The sequence below is a fragment of the Artemia sp. Qi Xiang Cuo genome, chromosome 3, assembly GCF_049724085.1.
Source record: "Artemia sp. Qi Xiang Cuo chromosome 3, ASM4972408v1, whole genome shotgun sequence".
Taxonomy (NCBI): domain Eukaryota; kingdom Metazoa; phylum Arthropoda; class Branchiopoda; order Anostraca; family Artemiidae; genus Artemia; species Artemia sp. Qi Xiang Cuo.
Genome location: NC_142796.1, coordinates 44,398,560 through 44,417,820, shown reverse-complemented (window position 1 = coordinate 44,417,820; position 19,261 = coordinate 44,398,560). Strand labels below are relative to the sequence as shown.

The window sequence follows — 19,261 nt, the reverse complement described above, 5'->3', positions numbered from 1 at the left end:
GCTGTATTGATTCAAATTTCATTGTGTTAACACCATAGTTTTTTCGGATATAACCTTGCTCAACCTGTGAAATTTCCCTGTGGACTTTCATTCTGGATTTATTTGTATAAGCGTATTACTGTTTTGTGGGACAGTAAATCGTAGGTTAATATTTATGCAATAATTGAATAGAGATTGGTGCTAATGAAATCTGACTAGTTTGGGCTTGAACTTTTTTATTAATTAAATGGATGAATTTGATAAAGCTGAACTTGTCTGGAACCCGCTATTGAACTATATTTCCCGATCATTAGCATGTGGTTTAAAAACATAGGTTACGTGAATAGAGCGGTAGAGTTTTTCAGCCATGAATCTATTATTGACGCAAAGAAAAGGCTGTGGACTTTCTTTGAGAGAGATTTCCAATGCTGTAAGAACTGGAAAATAATAAATTTGTAATATACGAGTAATTCGTTTTAAGTGAAGCACCAATGACGCAGAAGGCTTTAGGTTTTTACAGTTAAAGAAGGGGGCAGTATCCAAATTTTGCTTGTAGTGAAACTATATTTGTCTTGACTAATCTTGAAAAGAACTAATAAATTAAACTAAATATTTGATGCATAATGAAATTAATTGCTAAAAGCTCATCAGTTCAAAATTTTACTGTAGTTTTAATATTTGTTTTCAATATTAAGTACAAAAGAAAACATTTGTAATATAATTCGTTTTCAATAAAGCGCCAATGACGCGGTAGGTTTTAGGCTTCTGCAGTGAGACGATACCCAAACTCTTGTTTGTAGTTATTTTTATTCGATTCAAACTTGATTTGCATGTTCAATTTAAGTTTCACTCGTTTTAAGATTTATTCATTCATTTACATTAATATCTATTGTATGTTTGTTCGCATTGATTGTTATTTAATTTCTTGTCGTTTTAAGTTTCATTTATACTTTAATAGCAAAATATTTGTTTTCGTTTTAAGCTGGATTTTAATATTCAATCTAAGCATTACTTGCTTTAAGATCTTTTTATTCATTTATATTATTACTTGTTGTATGTTTTTTGCTATGATTGTTTATTCAATTTATGTTCGTTTTGGGTTTCATTTATTCCTTAATAGTAATTTTTGGTCGTTTTTATTTTTGAATTTAAAGTTTGATTTTATATAAAGTTATTAATTTTAAAATTTAAATTAAATTTATTTTAAAAACTTATTTTTCGAAAAGTTTTTTTTAAATTAATAACAAGTAAACGCCTAGTATCATATCTTTAGATAGTGTAGCCATGTTACTATCTGTACCCATAGATATGAAGTGGAACTAAAAGCTATTGTCACAGTTACAGGGAATCTCCTACTAAATGGGGAGAGTGAACAGTTCATCTTTTAATTCCTCAACTCTGTCATCCCTATTCATAGTTTATTTTCTGTATGGCAGATAATGCTTTATGACTGTTGATTGCTGATCTAGTACATTTGAGTTGGAATTTGTCTCCATAGCTGAAGCTAGATTCACTCAAATTGTGTTTATTTTTTGCAGGCTACAGAGACTATTCTTCAATTTTTATCGTGGGACATACTTTTTGGCTCCTTGCCGCACTTCTTGTATGGAAACTGGACGTTAAGGTATGGTTTAAATGAACATTGCATTTAACAATTTATAATTATTTAAAGTGCCAAGGACATCATTTTAAAACTTGTTTTGCCCCCTGTAGCCATCTTAGATAGCCATTTTGCATGTAACGATCTTATCTGAGAACCGTTACTTTCGAAGTTTTTTCTTTCGGTTGTTTGAAACTTGTGTAGTTTGTAGGGCAGTACCGCAAGTGATTTCAAAATTGTCCCCAAGTGAGGTGGAAAGAGGCAAAAAGAAGTGGTCTAAAAGAAGTTGGAACTTCATGGCAGAGTGTAAAGAGTGAAGCTCTAAGTTGATTTAGGTTAAGTGTTTATTCACCTTACATGTGAATTCACATGTAAAACACGGGAAGCGTCGGATGATATGCCTCCCAACCAAGCATTGCGCTCCCAGTCGAAGGCAGTCAATAAGGAAATCGGTACTTGCATCATACATATTATTGGTCAGCATGTGAGAAAAAGTTTTAAGTTTTAGTTATTTACCTTACGCATAAATAATAGCAATGGTTCTTTATTTTTACCCTCTACAAACATTAAAAATGCTGTTATTGAGGAGTGGATAAAGGAAAAAAAAAGAAAATACGCTAAAATGCACAAACGAAAATACAACAAAATAAGTAAACAACAACAAAAAATGAATTTACGCACCATTCAAACAAAACCAGAGCTAGGGAATTAGAAAAAAAATGTCTTTTATGAATATCAGTACTATTCAAACACGGATGCAATTCAGTGGAAAATCAACGATGCCTTCGTTACATTTTTGGAATCTTAAGCAAAGGATGTCCACTGTCAATGTAATATCAAAAACTCTGTATTTCTTAGCGATGTGAGTATTCCTGATCCAAAAGTGGAGGGCAAGAAAGCACTTAGAATATCTGAAGAATATAAGAATATCTGAGTTTTACAATGTTGTTCGTCCATAAAAATTAAAGCATGCGGTTTGAAAAACTATTTTAGTAGATTTGACAGTGCTGTCCGTTCACAAAAAGTCAAACATTAACCAACTGTTGATTCGCAAGAATAGCCATATCTTCAAAGAGAAGATGAACTTTACTAAGGTCATGGCACAGGTTCACGGAGCGAGGTTCTGCCTAGCGAGACAAAAGAATTGTCTTTTTAAAGATGCTGCATGACTAGTTTTTCGTGATACAATTCTCGCGTGTTCTCTGGATAATACGTAAGTACCGTCGTGCTTAACGAACAAAGACAAAAAGTCAAACTTTAGTTTAAAGAGCGAGGTTTTGAGGTGGGCAGTCTAGGAATTATAAGGTGTTGAGTCTCTTAAAGTCAGTTTAGTTAGTTCAATTGAGTCTGGTTTCATATTAAATCATTAGTTAAGCAGGCTTGGGCTCTATCCTCATTATATGAATCATTTTGATGGACTTTGTCCTTAGGAGCACAACAAAGGTAATGGGAGGACACGAAACTAATTGGGAAAGACTTAGTCTTAGCAAAATGAATGAACATTTAGAGATTTCGCGAGCTCAGGGTGCTTGAATAGGTTTGAAAATTAATATTAAGAAAACTAAGTCGCCAAGGCTAGGAATAAGTGAAGATGAAAAGGTGACGTTGGGTAACGGAAAGATTGATCAAGTGGACAACCTCACTTATCTATGTAAAATCAATTGGTTTTTTTCCATAGTAACGCTCAGTTTTTCGTGTGACGTTGAGCAAAAATGAGAAAACGTTTTGAAAGTGGAAAGCAAGTCAACTGTTAAGCACGCGAAAGATTTAGTGATTTTAGATTTAGTGGTTCCTATCAAGAACAATCAGTTTTTATCCAACACAAGTAATGCTTTGTATAAAACTAACGGGAAAGAGGGAAATACTTGGCAAGGAATGCCGTTGGCTTAGAGACTTGGCGCGTATAAGTGTATGTTATCTGTGCTTTTTAGGAAAAATTTTGCACTTATCGTTTGAACACTTCTCTTCTCGTACCGATCGGTTTTTCTCATCTGTTTTCCAGTGTGTCTGAACGAACCATAAGTGGTCAAGCTACTTTGCGTTAGTATAATCTTTCACACTTAAAGAAACCATTTCACACTAAAATAAGGTAAAAATTCATAAAAGTCCCAAGGTTGCCGCTAAATCACAATAATATTAAGTGAAGTATGCAAAAATTAAAATGTGGAAATTCGAAATTAAATTGAAAAATTTCAATTGACTTCAATTCAGTTGAATTTTTTAAATTGAATTCAATTCAATGGAGTTTTTTTCAATTGAATTCAATCTAATTGAAATTTCAGTTGAAAAATTCATTTGAATTGAATTGGTCATTATGATATTTGATGAAAAGACGTTATGAAATGCTTTCTAAGAAAATTTTATTTAATTTGTTTTCGAACTTTTGTAACTGCTCATCCTGGAATTCTTTTTTTTTACCATATTAGTTTCTTCATAACGCCACCTTTTTTTATAGTTGACCTGTATCTTGTGTTTCTTAATTTTAAATTTAAATTCAATAGTTGCCTTTCTGATCACACATTATTTATTCCAGGCTGATAAACCTGAGGGGTCGTTTCTTAAGAATCTCCAACAATTGCTTACGATACCTGAGATACCGGTGTTTCTTGTGTTTATGCTGTTCCTTGGAACTAATTTTGGATTTATGGATAATTATCTTTTCATTTTCCTTGTTGACGACATCAAAACCCCAAACTTTTTGCTTGGTGAGTTCTAGGCTACTTTTAGCTATTGAATAAATAAAAGACTAGTTTTTAAATAAAAGAAAAGAGTGACTCTAAAACTCAAAGGGTTCCAACATTTTTATATATGTGGGGACTACACCCTTAACCCTCCACTCTTTACTTTTTGCTACTGATTTTCGTAAGCATTTTTGAGTGCAACATAGTTGGTGAAAATATGGAATTGCCTTTTTGTCGACTGCTTTTCAATGATAATTTTCACATTAGTGATGGGCTGGGAATTACGGACACTTACCAGTTGCTATATTTACGGTTCGTTAAAAAACAAGTCGGCCAAGTCAATTACAAAATATCCTTAAGAACATTCTCACTTGTCAAGCATATTAGTAAACACTAGAAACTATTGTTATTTTTTCTAAATAGCTGGTTGCTTGGAGTTTTGGAAAAAATCAAAATCTTTGTAAAAACCGCAATCGGAATTATCAGTGTTTTTTGTTTTTTTTTTCAATTGATGTTAACGTGGATTTTTGGAAATTTTTTTTTTATCTTTCCTAAACCTTCGAAAATAAAATCCCATTTTTTGAAGCAACTAAGGATCGAGCAAAAATTAACATGAGTAGGCTGACAACCCCTATGCCTTCTCAAGACCAGAACATAACTTGTACTTTATTGAAATTTCTTTTATGTTTTCCCTTTTTTGATTTTATTAATTGAAACATTACTAAAACTCTAAGGAATAAATATCAGTATATGTATATTAAAATCACAATCCACGGTCATCTGTGTTTTTTTTTTTTTTTATTGTTTTTTTTTTCAGTAGAGTGCAAATTATGTTCTGGTCTTGAGAAGGCATGAGGGTTGTCAGCCCTACTCATGTTAATTTTCGCTCGTTTTGAGTTTGACCCGGTTATTTATTGTAGTTTTTATTCGTTTTGGGTTTCATTTATTTATTGAAGGTCATTTGTAATAGTTTTACGCTTGGAAGCGTTTCTTTTTTCTTCTTCTTGCTTACCTTAGAAATTATTATGAGTTAAATTTTGAACGCGTCCACGAATTTCTTTCATTAATCATCAAGGTTTTGCATATTTCACCTCGTCTTAATTCATGTATAAGACAAATAGAAGAGATCAAATCTTTTCATCCCTTTAGCCTTCTATTTGAAAATATAAGAATATTTAAGATACTACTAGTTCTTGCAGGGCACCAGTATATTTAAGAACTTGTTTATCGCCTTTAACATCTGCTTAGTTTAAAATTATTATCTAGTCCTGTGATTCCCAACATGTGGTGCAGGCCCCTTCGGCGGGGCGTGGTGATATTTTTGTGGGTCGTGGGTTGGACGTGCACCCTTTGGCTGACTTTAGAGCCTTAATTTTGAAAAAAAAAATTCATGTGAATGACGTCACATTGATATACATTCAAAGAACAAAAAAGATACTGACAGTGTGGCAATAATGTAATGCATTGTATAAAAGGTGTTTTATACCGATAATATTTTTCATTAGCATAAGATATGCCTAGAAGACGACCTGAAAAAAAAATACCAAGTTAATGGCCTTTTAAGCTTCCTTCAGGTAAATACATATACAATTTCTGATAAATTTTTTTTAGTATGACAAGGGAGGGGGCACCAGGAGTTTAGAAATGCCTAGGTGGAGCATGGTCAGAAATCGGTTGGGAACCACTGATTGAATAATTTATAAGAAATTTCAAACCAGTTAATCCTAAACTCTTAACAAAGATAATCAAAATGATAATCTATAAGTTGTACATTTGCAACACACAAATTAAAAACTAACCATAATCACGATAAAAAAAAACCGATGGACAAAGGATTATTAACTCTAAAAGACAGACTGATTTTGAACTCATCTCAAATGCTAGTTTATCAAGCTAAAAGGAGCATCATCAAGCTGGAACCGCAACACAATCTTACTATTTTTGTAGTAAGAAAGATTGGGTGGGTTGCGGTCCATACCTGAGTATTATTTTTTTTAAGGTTATTAAAATATTCTCATTTTCAAAATAGTTACCAATTGAATTTATATTCATCAAATGGATAGCACTTAACTGCAAATTTTTGTAAAGTTTAAACAAACACACAAACAAACATAAGAAGAAAACAAAAACAAAGATATTTTACATAACGAAAATATACAACTCTCAATTTTTTATAATCCTTTTTCTGGAGAAGACTAGCAAACCCAAAGAAATAAATACTGCTGGAATGCAAAATAAACCATAAAATCCGCAAATACCATTTTGATTAAGTCGACCACCGGTGGGACAATTTTTTCCATAAGTAATTTTATTTTTTTAATCGTTAAACTAACTAACTCGAAACATGTTGAAAACAGAGCTGAACAGAAAGAAATGTCAAGCCAATTAATTTTCGTCAATCTAGTCAGCAAAGAACCATTCAAGTAGATAGGTAGATTTGAAGTAGATTAAAAACATAAAACATTTATAATTTGCAGAATTTACAGATAAACTTGTTTTGGCTAGTGACTCAATAGGAGAATAAAGATCGTTTGTCCCAGCGACAGCAGTAATCTAGTAAAGAACGAACATGGCCCTGAAACCGTAATGGAGTGACTAGTAAAGGCGTGAACAAACTAGTAAACTAGTAAAGGAGCGAACAAAAAAATTAGTCCTTAACCGCTAAAATGGGATTGGTATGAAACAAACGGTACACCGTTGGAATCACCTTGGCCGAAAACACTATACAGGAAACTTACAATCCCTTAGCTTCAACAACAAGGAACATTCCTTGGCTTGAACAACAAGGAAAATCACTTTTTTTCATGTCAAACATCTTTTTCCTTTTTTTCCTTCTCTTTAGTTAGCGGGGCACTGGAACCTCATAGAGAGCTGTTTAAGAAGTCATTTTAAATTCAACTGCTACATCTAGCGCCTTTCCTAATTAACAAAACACAAAATTGAAAGTAAAATCACTTTTTTGACAAAAAACTGCATTTTCGTATATTGCTTTCAAGACCATTTCGTGTTCTACTTTTCAAGAGAACGTGATCCGCGTAAGCAACATGATTCAGAACAATACCACCATAATATACACTTCTCGACAAAGAACGGAAATAATTACAAAGAATATTTTGAAAATATATTGTGACAGTACACCACCTTGTTTGGCACCTTTTTTAACGAAAATTTGATCAGAAATACTGATTTGCCACCGCACGCAAGCATTAAGTTTTAAATGCTAATAATATAGCACTGACACAACTAATGAATTAACACTAGCAAGAATAAGTGTCAAAAGAGACTGAGAATGAACAACAGTGTCAAAAGCATCAGAAATGTCAACAGTACAAAGTTAGAGTGCATTTTTCTGTCGAATAGCCTGCTTCAACAACTCCAAGAATATAATGAGCCTGAGCACAACCAAATCACTTTCGAAATTCAAGTTGGTAATCTGTGAAGTCTTAGATTAGAACAAGTAAATTGTGAAGTCTACTGAGGTACTAGGAACGATGAAAAAATTTAAGTGTTCGGCCTCGGTGTTATTAGTATTATTTGTCTTATTTACGATATTAAGTAAAGATTAAATAGTACTTTTTACTGTTGTTTGCCATTTAACATAAGTATCTACCTCAACTATGACGAGAATTAACCGGCATTGAAACAAGTTTTTAATTTATCTTTTATTTTAGGTTTGTCTGTAACTGTTGGATGCATTTTTGGACTCCCTTTTCTCTGCTTTTCAAATAAAATTATCAAGGAGGTTGGAATAGTGACGATTATTGTAGTGGCATTTTGGTCGTATGCCGTCAGATACATTGGATTTAGCCTCATGACGTAAGTTGCAAGGTTTATGCAGAGTACTTTCACTTTAAGTCTAACAGACTTTTCAGCCAGCCTACTTCGTAAGCCACAGCCGAAAAAACAGAATTAGATCGGAAAATACAAGCATACCCTATTCGCCTTATTCATCTTATTCACCATAAGCTTATAAATTTGTACATCCTAAATAATCATCCTAACTTTTTCAGATACACTCATATGGGTTGTTGTCCTTTTTTCTAACTGTTTTGAAGGGGGGGGGCAAATTTTAACCAATTCTTATGTACAAAAATTGACTAAAATTTAGAACATTCCATGAGGTAGTCTCAAATATGCTGTATTCTTTAGCAGGAAGGGAGGGAGAGGGGTATTTTCTCTTTTCTTTATTACGCTTATGGAGATCTGCACGTTCATCCTGTATCCCGATCTTCTCAAATCTTTGCTTTTTACCTCCTCATATGAAGTGGAAATATTCTTTGAGATGTTTCCTTTGACATCTTTCTACCCTATAAAGTGACCACCTGCATATTTTGTGGTTTGAAAAGCAGTTTCTGTTATAGTTTCATTAACCTCATTTAGGTTCAGAATTATGATTTATTAGGAATATTTATAACTTCTGATATTGATAAGAGTGTTTTCAAAGTCCAAATTCTTTTTAAATCTTTTCAAAAAAAAAACTCTTTGGCGTGGTCAACTCATTACAATGACTGCTAAAGAGGTTTTATTTTTACTTAGAAAAAATTATTATTTTCTATTCTGTTTCATGAATTGTTTTCGATTTTTCACTGTCAGGTTTTAAATTTCAGTTAATTTGGCATTTATTGCTTAGTAGCCATTTAATGCTTAATTAAAATATCATGTAGCTGCACGCCCAGTTCCAAGATGGAGGTCAGTAAATATTTGATGGGGAGCTCGAAGATTTTAAATGGTTAAAAGGCCGAAAGCTCCTGTCTATGTGAAGGGGCTCGTTTCGACCAATCTTGATGTTAATTTTAGAGCCTTTTTTTTTCGTTTAGAAAAATGTATCAACTTGGTGCAAAAGAGGTGGCAACCCACTGTTTATTCTGAAATTTTATTCACGTTTTTGCTCAAAATTTCATAACCCTTCTCATTGTAATCTTCTGATTAAGACAAACCACGCTGCCAATTCAGATCAGGTTTAAGGGGCAAAATATTATAATACAACTTCTCCGGAGAACTCTAGGGAGTTGTCGCTTCATCATTGTACTGGCGCTCAATTTACGCCCCCACGTTCCGCTCGTTAGGTATTGACCAATATGAACTAAGCATACGGTAAAGGGGTGCCTTTACCATGTCGGTGCTTTCACCAGTGGATCAAAAGTCCACAGTCTTAGGGTTAGTAGGGTTTGCGACCCCCCATCTGAAAATGGCTGCCATGATAAGATTGGATACTACCTTACACAATTTACCATCCCCTCCCCCTATGATCGCCCAGGGACCTAATATTTTATGCTCTGTTTGTGCTGGTGTCAATTCTGCTGGAGAATTAAAGCAAACAAGTGAGTAATAAAATGTCAATTATGAGCAGGTACTTTATCAAACATTAATCGTTTAATAACTCAATCAGATTTAGTCAAATATTAACTCAGGCACATTTTAACAGAAAATCTGCTTTTTTTCATCAAATCACTATCTTCCAATGTGATATAATCTAACATAGGCACAAAACATAAATTCTTACCTATGGCTAACAAAACGCGTTTTATTTATTATAAAAATTCATAAATAAACATTGTTTATTCAGAAATGCGATACTGAGGGTCTCTCGTTTATGAAAAAAGAATAATTGTTCTTTTTTTATTTAGAGTAATCAATTTCAAACACAAACAGTGAATTTAAAGTAATCGAACAGTGTAAGAGCACCTGTGTTAGACTTTTATTAACAAAATTTGTCTGAAAGTTAAGAACGCTTGACTTAAAGAATGGGGCACATGTCAAAATGGTTATCCCGGTTATCAAGGGTGTATCCAGGATTTTTATTTAGGGGGGGGGGCTACTAAAAAATATTTACAAAACGCGTCAAACATTTTGTTTATATGCAATTTTCCTATTTTTTATGGGTTGGAAAAAAATTCGGGGGGGGGGGGAGGGAAAACCGATACTCCCCCCCCCCTCCTTAGATATGGCCTTACTAGCTATTAAATCTTTTTTACAATTCGGATGTTTCCCATACTGCAGGATTAAATAAGATTTAAAGAAATTTTGTGTCTCAAAACAGCAAGAAGTTTCTAAAGGTTGCTTTCTTTATTGAATTGAGGGCTTTTGTTTTGTTTTTCCATAATCCAATTTCATATTCATAATCATAATAACTAAAAGACCTGGAAAAAAGGCTGAAGAGAAGTGCAAAGACAAAAAGAGTGATTACTCTCATTTCCATAGCAAAAAAAAACACGTTCTTTGATTTTGCTGACCTTTGGTGGGCTTTTATAACCCAATCACATTCCTTGATATTTTTCAGTAAAAAAGTTTTCCAGCATGAAAGGTTTTTAGGTCACAAACCTATGGTTTACTTTTTCCGGATGTTTGAAATCAACCCTAAATTAAACTGTTGTATACTAACTTCAACTGTTTTTTTTTTTTTTTTAATCTTTTTCTTCTATCTAGAAACCCATGGAATACTTTGGTGCTGGAGTGCCTAAAATTCCTGTCTTACCATATTTTACAAAGTGCAGCATGCAAATTCTGCTCAATTAAAGCGCCAAAAGGGCTTCTGGCAACCCTGACTGCAGTATATTGTTCTATTCATTACCAGCTAGGTAAGTTGCACAGTCTGAACATGAATTTCCTACGAAAATCAATTTGGATGAAAGCTAGACACTGTTTGAATTCCAGTCAGGTTTAAAAACATTACGTTGTGCATGTGGTTAATTGTTTTAATCGAATTTAGAGTTTGTACGAATGCGCTAAAACAGAGAACTTCTGTTCGTCCTTCGTACGAGGAAGAGATTGAAGGTGGGAAAATGAGTTGACGAGAGATCGAGACGGGGGGGGGGGGGTTGAGAGAGAAAGAAAGAAGAGTAAACCTGGTCTATTAGCCATTTCTTAGTTTCTAATTGTGCAAACCATAATTAGCTTCTCTTTTTTTTGCATATCCGTTTCCGTGTTTCCGAGAAGATTTAATATCGCTGAAATCACTTTATTTTGAATGCATCGTAGTAAGTTTGATGTACATCCAACGAGAATAAGCACGCTTTCATGGGTGCCACCGACTTTCATTGGCTAATTCATAGGCCATTTCATAGGCTAATTAACATTGACTGAAAGGGTAAACTGTGCATTCACTTTTTTAAGCTTTATTTTATCCTGTATTGGGAAATTCACTTTTTTAAGCTTCATTTTATCCTCTTTTGGAAAATGGATAACAATCAAGGTCGTATCCAGGGGGAGGGGGTTGACAAGTGTCAACCTTCCTCCCAAAAATTTTCCCGGCCCATTAAAACGTAAGGAAAATGCATAAGAACGAATTTATGATGCTTTTTTTGAAGTTTTTCTGTAGGCCCCCTCCCCGAAAAAATATCCTAAATACAGCATTGATTACTGTTGATAAAATACTAGTTTTTGTCTGTTATTCTTATTCATCCAAATGCCAAAGATTTCAGCTGTATCACTTAACAATCTGAATTCCCCGATATTCATGGGAACTTTTCAACAGAGCATGTTCATGCTCTTGAAGTTAATTGCGTTCATGAAGGTACCAGCTTAAAACGAAACATAGGTCAATCAGATCATTTCATAGTTAATTGTTTTGTCTAGTGTGATTCACCAATTAATTTTAAGAGACGAAGAATTATGAATTCATTGCGATCAATTTTATTTGGGGGAATTGATTAGAATTTAACTGAAAAACGTAGAATTGTTATGTCAAAACTTCAAATGGTAATGTGTAACATAATAGTCTCCAAACAAGTATCAACCTTGTGAGCGAAAGTCGGGATGAGGTCAATGCAGGAAAGAGTCAACGGACCGCAGTTACTTAGCAAATAAAAAATCTATTCAATATATCATACATTGACCTGTTGCCGTGTAACCTTAGATTGTTTATATAGTTCAAATACTCTTAACCTTGTAATTTTGATCATGGGTGATGACCAGGGGCTTATGTAAATTCTTTTAAATAAATATAGCATTTCATTTTTGCTAACTCTCATTGCTAAAATGAAATTATACGAGAGACAATCTGGTGTAATAGAGACAATCTTTTGTCATTTCTGTGTGCTTATTCAGGCTATTTACAGTTATTGCAGCATTTGGGGGTTATTAAGATGTGAGTTTTATTTATTTGTTTTGTGTGTATTTGTTTTTTTGTGTCTTTTTCCTTACATGTTGCGTTTAATTTAATTTAACTTTTATTGATTTTTTTTCCGTTGACAAAGGCTCCCAGACGTGGAGTCGAAATATTCGGATTTTTATTATTTAAAGTTTGTTGTAAATAATTTGTGAAACCACACTGGCTAATCAAGATAAAACATTTGCATATTTGCATAACCGAAATATTTACATAATTTTTCAATTTTTTTACTGGCTCTTAACTGTCCTCGCTCTTTCTTCCCGATTTTATGTTTTAAAGTTTGTTGTTGTTGCTTTTTTTGTTCCACTGTTTTATTTAAATTATACCTGTTTTTTCTCTTTTAAATTCTTTAAATGCAAAAACAGTGTGGTCTAAGAAATTATAAATATGTATTATTCCTACAATAAAAAAAGGAATTACTAATTCAAATTAAAAGAAACTGTCTTTTACAGGTAGAAGCAGTGGTGCATTTGTTGGAGGAATTCTTATATCTCGTTTTGGAACAAGGGAAACTTTTAAAATACTCGCATATGCAGCATTAATATTTGGTGCATGTTATTGGTTGACTGACGCTCTTATTTTGAAACGAATTGAAAGCAAGAGGATACAGCGTAAGCTTCTTTTTTCTGTGATTTTATCCCATCTGTTGTGACTTGATTCTATGTCGGGGGTTGTTCTTGAAGAGGTGCTGCCTAATTCATATTACAATGGTGTAAATCTCGACAAAGACATATAGAAAACTGTTGCAATGAAACTTAAGAAAGAGACTGATTTAATTAAATCAAAACTTCTTAATTACGGGCTTCTAAACCTTTTAAACCTTCTAAACAGTGGGGGCTCTAGCCCTTGGCAGGGTTGGGGGGGGGCAGGATCTCTCCCTTTTATTTTTACACTCATGTGGTATACATTGCCCCTTCCCCCAGATTATGGGGCCTGAAACCGCTATTGCTTCTAGACCCTCTGAGCATTCTAAAGGTTTTTGAAACATTTTAAAATAAAATTGGCAGTATATACCTAGGAGATGTTCAGCTGACGACCCCATCGAGCAGCTCATCATTACCACAATTAAACCAATCTTCCTTGAGCTTTCCTGGTTCCTTAAACAAAAAGAAAATTCCAAATACATCCCTTAAAAACCGCATTGAGGACAGGTTTTTAAGCCATTATAATAATTAGGATTCCTCTAATCTTTACTAATGGGAGAAATTTTGTTCGCATCTGAACACAAATTGATACTCAATTAGTAATTTTAACTTAAGATAATGGTCTTCACCAAACTCTTATTAGCACGTCTATTGAAAAAATAAACAATCGGGAGCACTTGGTACCAGCACCATGAGGCTGATTTTCTGTCTTCTAGCATAGTTTTTAATCTTCAATACCGCATTCTTCACTTTCTTTAGGGCCTTCAATATTATTCAGAATTTACGAGAAGGCTCTCTAAATAATAACAAAATACCAAAAGAAGAGGTGGAGGAAGTAGTAAATAAATCTCCTGAATATTCTGAATAAATCTCCTATGCCATATGGCCTACCAGCAAGAATCTATAAACTGTTGAAGAGTACTTTATTCTCAGTTAGTTTGAGGCTATCTTACTTAGTGTTGGTTATTATGATTTGACCAGAGCCATGATAAGAATCTAATATTTCCACTTGATGAACCCCGTGTGAAGTAGTAAAGACGGTGGGTGCATATTTTATACGTAAAATACCTGGTAAAAAAAAGGGATGATGATAAGATTACGAATAGACTAGTAACTATAGGCTCATCCTCCTTCGACATCCTCCTCCTCCTTCGTCTCTTACGATCTATGTAGGCTACGAGGGGATAAAAATGAGGTAATTGTTTTGGTAAATGTACTTTCATGATTTTCAGTAGTACCATGGGATTGAGGCAAAGTAGCTCATTCTTATCTTAGCTATTTTATAAACTCATTAATGATACGGTAGGTTTTTTGAAAATAGATGGGTTCTAACCGTAAAATTAGGACATATGACGTTTTAATGGTTTTGTTTGCAGATGTTATTGCACTTGTGGCAAAATAAGAGGAGGACATGTAGACAAATTGAAAACTTACTTGAGATCTCAAAAAATTGCCACTAAATGTTTACGAAACGAAACTTATAGTTTTAATTCGTTTTTTTTATGGAAATCTAGCTAAGGTCTTATTTGATGCAAAAATAAGCTAAATATTCATTTACTGCAAAATTGAGCCAAGACCTAATTTTATTTAGAGAAGATTTTGTCCTAGTATTTTGATTGAATTGATGTAGAAAAAATATGATTTGATGGAAAAACAAATTATCTAGGCTCTGCTATTTTGACGAATATGAAAAATGTGTTTTCAAAGGTTTTTCGCACCATTTGCTTTCTAAATTAAGTTTTTTAGCAGGACAAGCTGGAGCTGGGTGGGAGTCTCAGCTGGAGTATTTTTTTATTTTTATTATTATTTGTTTCAAGTATTTTATTATTGGCCGAAAGGATTGCCATTCCGATTGTTTTTTGTCTGATCTCGTCCTCTTCCATAATTTTTTTAATGCTATCATGCAATTAGAATGGATAAGCAAGAGGGGAGCTAGAAGAAATTAATCTCACACTCAAGGGCATGTCCTGGATTTTTTCGGAGGGGGGAGGTTAAAAAAAATGAAAAACGCATCAAAAATTTAGTTATGTGCATGGGTTGGACACAATTTTCGGGTGAGGGGGTTCAAACCCTGTAACCCCCTCTCCTTGATACGGCCTTGCTCACACTATACGTTTATTCTATACAGTTAGGTCAACATATGCTTTGTTACAAAATTATGAGGAATTTATAAGAATGAAAACTGGCGCTAGTGTCGAAAAGGAAATCACCACTACTATCTAATATTTGAAATGTTTGAACCCAAATCTTCTGTAATTTAGCCTTCTTAAGTGTCTTAAAATATAAGGGAGGGATGAGAAAGCAGAATTATGTCACTAGTAGGCCTCTCATGTTGAAGTCAAGTAGAATCTTTAACTTAGCATAATTATTCTAAACCTGCTTACACCGTCTTTAAATCGGCTAGATTTTGGCTTAAAATAATTCTTGAAAACAAAAAACTGATTAATTATCGCTTACGGGAAAATATAAACTTTATTTCTATAATATTGCCGTTTGACTAAATCAAATATCCAGGTTTCTTTGTAATTTTGTTCTTTTGATTGTAGACGCCAGACGCTGTACCACAGTGACTCTAGAAGTATTAATTCATGTGTTCGCTTGTCAATTCCCGAGGGTGCAAATTTTGGAAGACCGTATTCCCTTGGATTTTGTTACTTACAATATTTTCTTTTTTTAGGAATGAAAGAAATAGAAGAAGAGTCCAAAACACCTTTCTTTTCCAATTCATAGCCGAATATGCTGCTCCAGGAAATCAATTTTTACTCTAAAAGACGTCTGATCTTATCTATTTAAAATTAAATAATGAGTTTTTAATAATGAGTTCTAAGAAAACTAGACATCCCTTTAAACTATTCTAATTATTTTTTACATTAAATGTTTAAGATAAGATTTCTGTGATGTTCATTTGAATCTCGTTACCTCAGGAGAATTAAAAAAAAAATATTCTAGCTCTACTTAAGAATTTCAGTTCAGAACTGAAATCCTTCTTTTTATGATTGAAGCAAACTAAAGCAAATTTTAACAGTCACCTCTCCCTGGGATAACAGGGACATCTGTTTACTAATCATTTAAGTGTTCTAAAAATGAAACACCAATATACATGTCATTAAAATAAATAAATCTGCTTCATTTCTCTATTTAGGGTTTACTTACCAGGCAAATAATAATAGTGCAATTTGTCCCTTTTTTGTTTCTGCCCGTTTTGATTAAATGAGGCTTTAGGCACACTAGTCACACTTCTCCTTTAGAAAACGAAGTTTTGTGCGACTACTGTGCCACTAATAGAAAAGTGATTCAATCAGGGATGAGTTCAAAAGGGAATCAGAATAGGGATAGATGGGATCTTATCCCAGGTAAATCTGGCGAAGGAAAGGAAAATAGCATTGGTTATAGACTGCTGCTGCTGTGGTAAGGTAGGTTTTTTTTTAATTAGTTGGGCCCCAACTTTAAAATTAGGACATATGACGTTTCAATGGTTCTGTTTTTATATGTTATTGCACTTGTGGCAAAATCAGGGGAAGAAATGCAGACAAATTGAGAACCTACTTGAGATCTCAGAAAATTGAAACTAAATGGGAACCAAACGAAACTTATAGTTTTAATTCAGTATTATAGGCAGCGCAACAGCGCTGCCTAAGTAAAGAATGATGTTGGCACAATGTAATTTTTTTTTTTCATACCCGGGCACTTCGTATTGAAGGAGTTGTCGTAGAAACTTCGAGAAGGGCTCATTCAATTGGAAATTGGAGTGGCTAGTGCCGTTTTTAGTAGTCAAAAGTGACTGGAGGGCAACTAAGACCCACCCCCACGCCCATCATTCCCCCAAACACATTCAATTAAAATTTTGAGATAGCCATTTTATTCAGCGTAGTTGATTTTCAGATAGAAAATATGTTTTTGAGGAGGACACTCCCCCACAACCCTCAGGGCAAGGGTTTTAAGTTATGCCCTGATGGTATATAGGAACGATGTTGGCACACTGTATTTTTTTTTTATTTATTTTTTTCCTTTAGAGCAGGGCACATCGTATCGAAGAAGTTGTCGAATAAATTTGGAAAAGGGTTCATTCAATTGGAAATTGGAGTGGCTTGCGTCATTTTTAATAGGCTAAAGTGCTACGCATGCAACTAACACCTCGTTCAGGCCCACCAGTTCCTGTAACACATCCCATAAAAATTTGAGAGAGCCATTCTGTTCAGCGTAGTAGATTTTCACTTAGAAATTATGTTTTTGAGGAGGACACTCCCCCACAGCCTTCATGGCAAGGGTTGCAAGTTATGCCCTGGGGGCATATAACGTTTTTGTAGAGGGCGTTGTCGTAGAAATTTCAAAAAATACTCATTCGATTGGAAATTCAAAGGGCTAGTGCCCTTTTTAATAGTCGAAAGTGATTGGAGGGCAACTAACCCCCCTCTCATGCCAAACACAAACACAGTAAAGTGCAAATTTTGTTCTGGCCTTGGGAAGGCATAGGGGTTTTGAGCCCAACTTATGTTAATTTCTGCTCGTTTTGAGTTTGACTCGGTTATTTATTGTAATTTCTGTTCGTTTTGGGTTTCATTTTTTGCCTCATTGCTGATTTGTGGTAGTTTCGGTAGTTTCATCCTTTTTTCAGATCAGAAGCAACGCTCTAGCCTTGTCGATACTAAAGAAATAAAGATTTCAGTGTATTTTTTTTTTCTAGGGTTCCTTCATATGGAAGTGGAGGTGTAAACTTTGGGGGGGGGGGCTCATTTGATTGGAAATTGAAAGTTCTAGTGCCTTTTTTAAGAGTCAAAAGTGATAGGGGGTAACCAGATCCCCTCCCACTCCATATTTACCCAAACGAAACTAATCAAAATTTTGAAACTGCTATTTTGTTCAAAATAGTCAAAAGGTCAAATAACTATGCCATCAGGGTTGACTTAACCCCCACTGCCCTGAGGACAAGGGCTGTAAATTATGCAAGTTCTAATAACACTTAGAGTTTTATTGGAAAAAGGGGGTATGTTTGATTCTGGGCCTCCAAAAAGGCTTAGGGTATTAAGGTGAAATTTTAAGGAAATGTTGAGAGGGTTGCCGAACCCAATCAAAACGCACTGTAAACATTATGGCTGCCAAAAGGGAATATCAGCAATATCAAGGGAACTGATGAGGGTATTAAGTTGAAACCTTTAGGGTGTGTTGAAGAATGATTTGAGGGCAACCAGCCCATCAACCCCCGTCCTTTTTTAGATGTTCTCTCCTGTCAACACCAATTGAAATTTTGAAAAACCCAAGCTGTTCAAAGCCGTCCAAAGGTCTAATGACTATGCCTCCGGGAATATCATGCATCCGACAGCACCAGGGCAAGGCGCCGTAAATTATGGAATTTGCCGCCTATTGTTTAAACACAGGATGTATCATATACAGCGCAATAGCGCTGCCTAAGTAAAGAACGATGTTGGCACAATGTATTATTTATTTTTTGGTTTCTCTCTTTGTTTTAGACCAGGGCACTTCGTATCGAAGGAGTGATCGTAGAAACTTCGAAAAGGGCTCATTTGATTCAAAATGGGAAGGGTTTGTGCCGTTTTTAACAGCCAAAAGTGACTCGAATGCAACTAAAACCCCTTCTGAGCCCACTCTTTTCCCAAACACATCCAATCAAAATTTTGATATAGTCATTTTGTTCAACGCAGCTTAAATATCTGGATATTATGTTTTTGAGGAGGACACTCCCCCCATAGCCCTCAGGGAAAGGGTTGTAAGTTTTGCCCTGGGGGCATATAAGGTTTTTATAGAAAGCGTTGTCGTAGAAACTTCCAAAAGGGCTCATTGAATTAGAAATTTATAGGGCTAGTGCCCTTTTTAACAGTCGAAAGTGATTGGAGGGCAACTACCTCTACTCTCACGCCCACCATTTCCCCAAACACATCGAGTCAAAATTTTGACATAGCCATTTTTTCAGCTTGGTTGAAAGGTCTGGAAATTAGGTCTTTGAGGAGGACGATCCCCCCCACAGCCTTCGGGGCAAGGGTTTTAAGTTATGCCCTGGGGGCATTTAAGGTTTTTATCGAAAGCGTTGTCGTAGATACTTCAAAGAGGGCTCATTGGATTAGAAATTCAAAGGGCTAGTGCCCTTTTTAATAGTCGAAAGAGATTGAAGGGCAACTAACCTCCCTCTCACGCCCACCATTTCCCCAAACACATCCAATCAAAATTTTGAGATAGCCATTTTGTTCAACGTAGTTTAAAGTTCTGGAAATTAGGTCTTTGAGGATGACAA

The 19,261-nt window shown here is 34.6% G+C and overlaps 1 protein-coding gene across 1 annotated transcript in view; it reads left to right on the top strand.

The window, feature by feature from the left end:
- LOC148954142 (major facilitator superfamily domain-containing protein 6-like) overlaps nt 1-16,123 on the top strand; it is a 41,945-nt gene extending 25,822 nt beyond the window's left edge. Inside the window, exons 5-10 of the mRNA XM_089086937.1 lie at nt 1,518-1,603; nt 4,113-4,284; nt 7,932-8,076; nt 10,687-10,838; nt 12,823-12,981; nt 15,692-16,123. Coding sequence (XP_088943063.1) covers nt 1,518-1,603; nt 4,113-4,284; nt 7,932-8,076; nt 10,687-10,838; nt 12,823-12,981; nt 15,692-15,744 — 767 coding nt within the window. The 3' untranslated portion in view covers nt 15,745-16,123. The remainder of the gene's footprint in view (nt 1-1,517; nt 1,604-4,112; nt 4,285-7,931; nt 8,077-10,686; nt 10,839-12,822; nt 12,982-15,691) is intronic.
- Nucleotides 16,124-19,261: the final 3,138 nt, after the last annotated feature.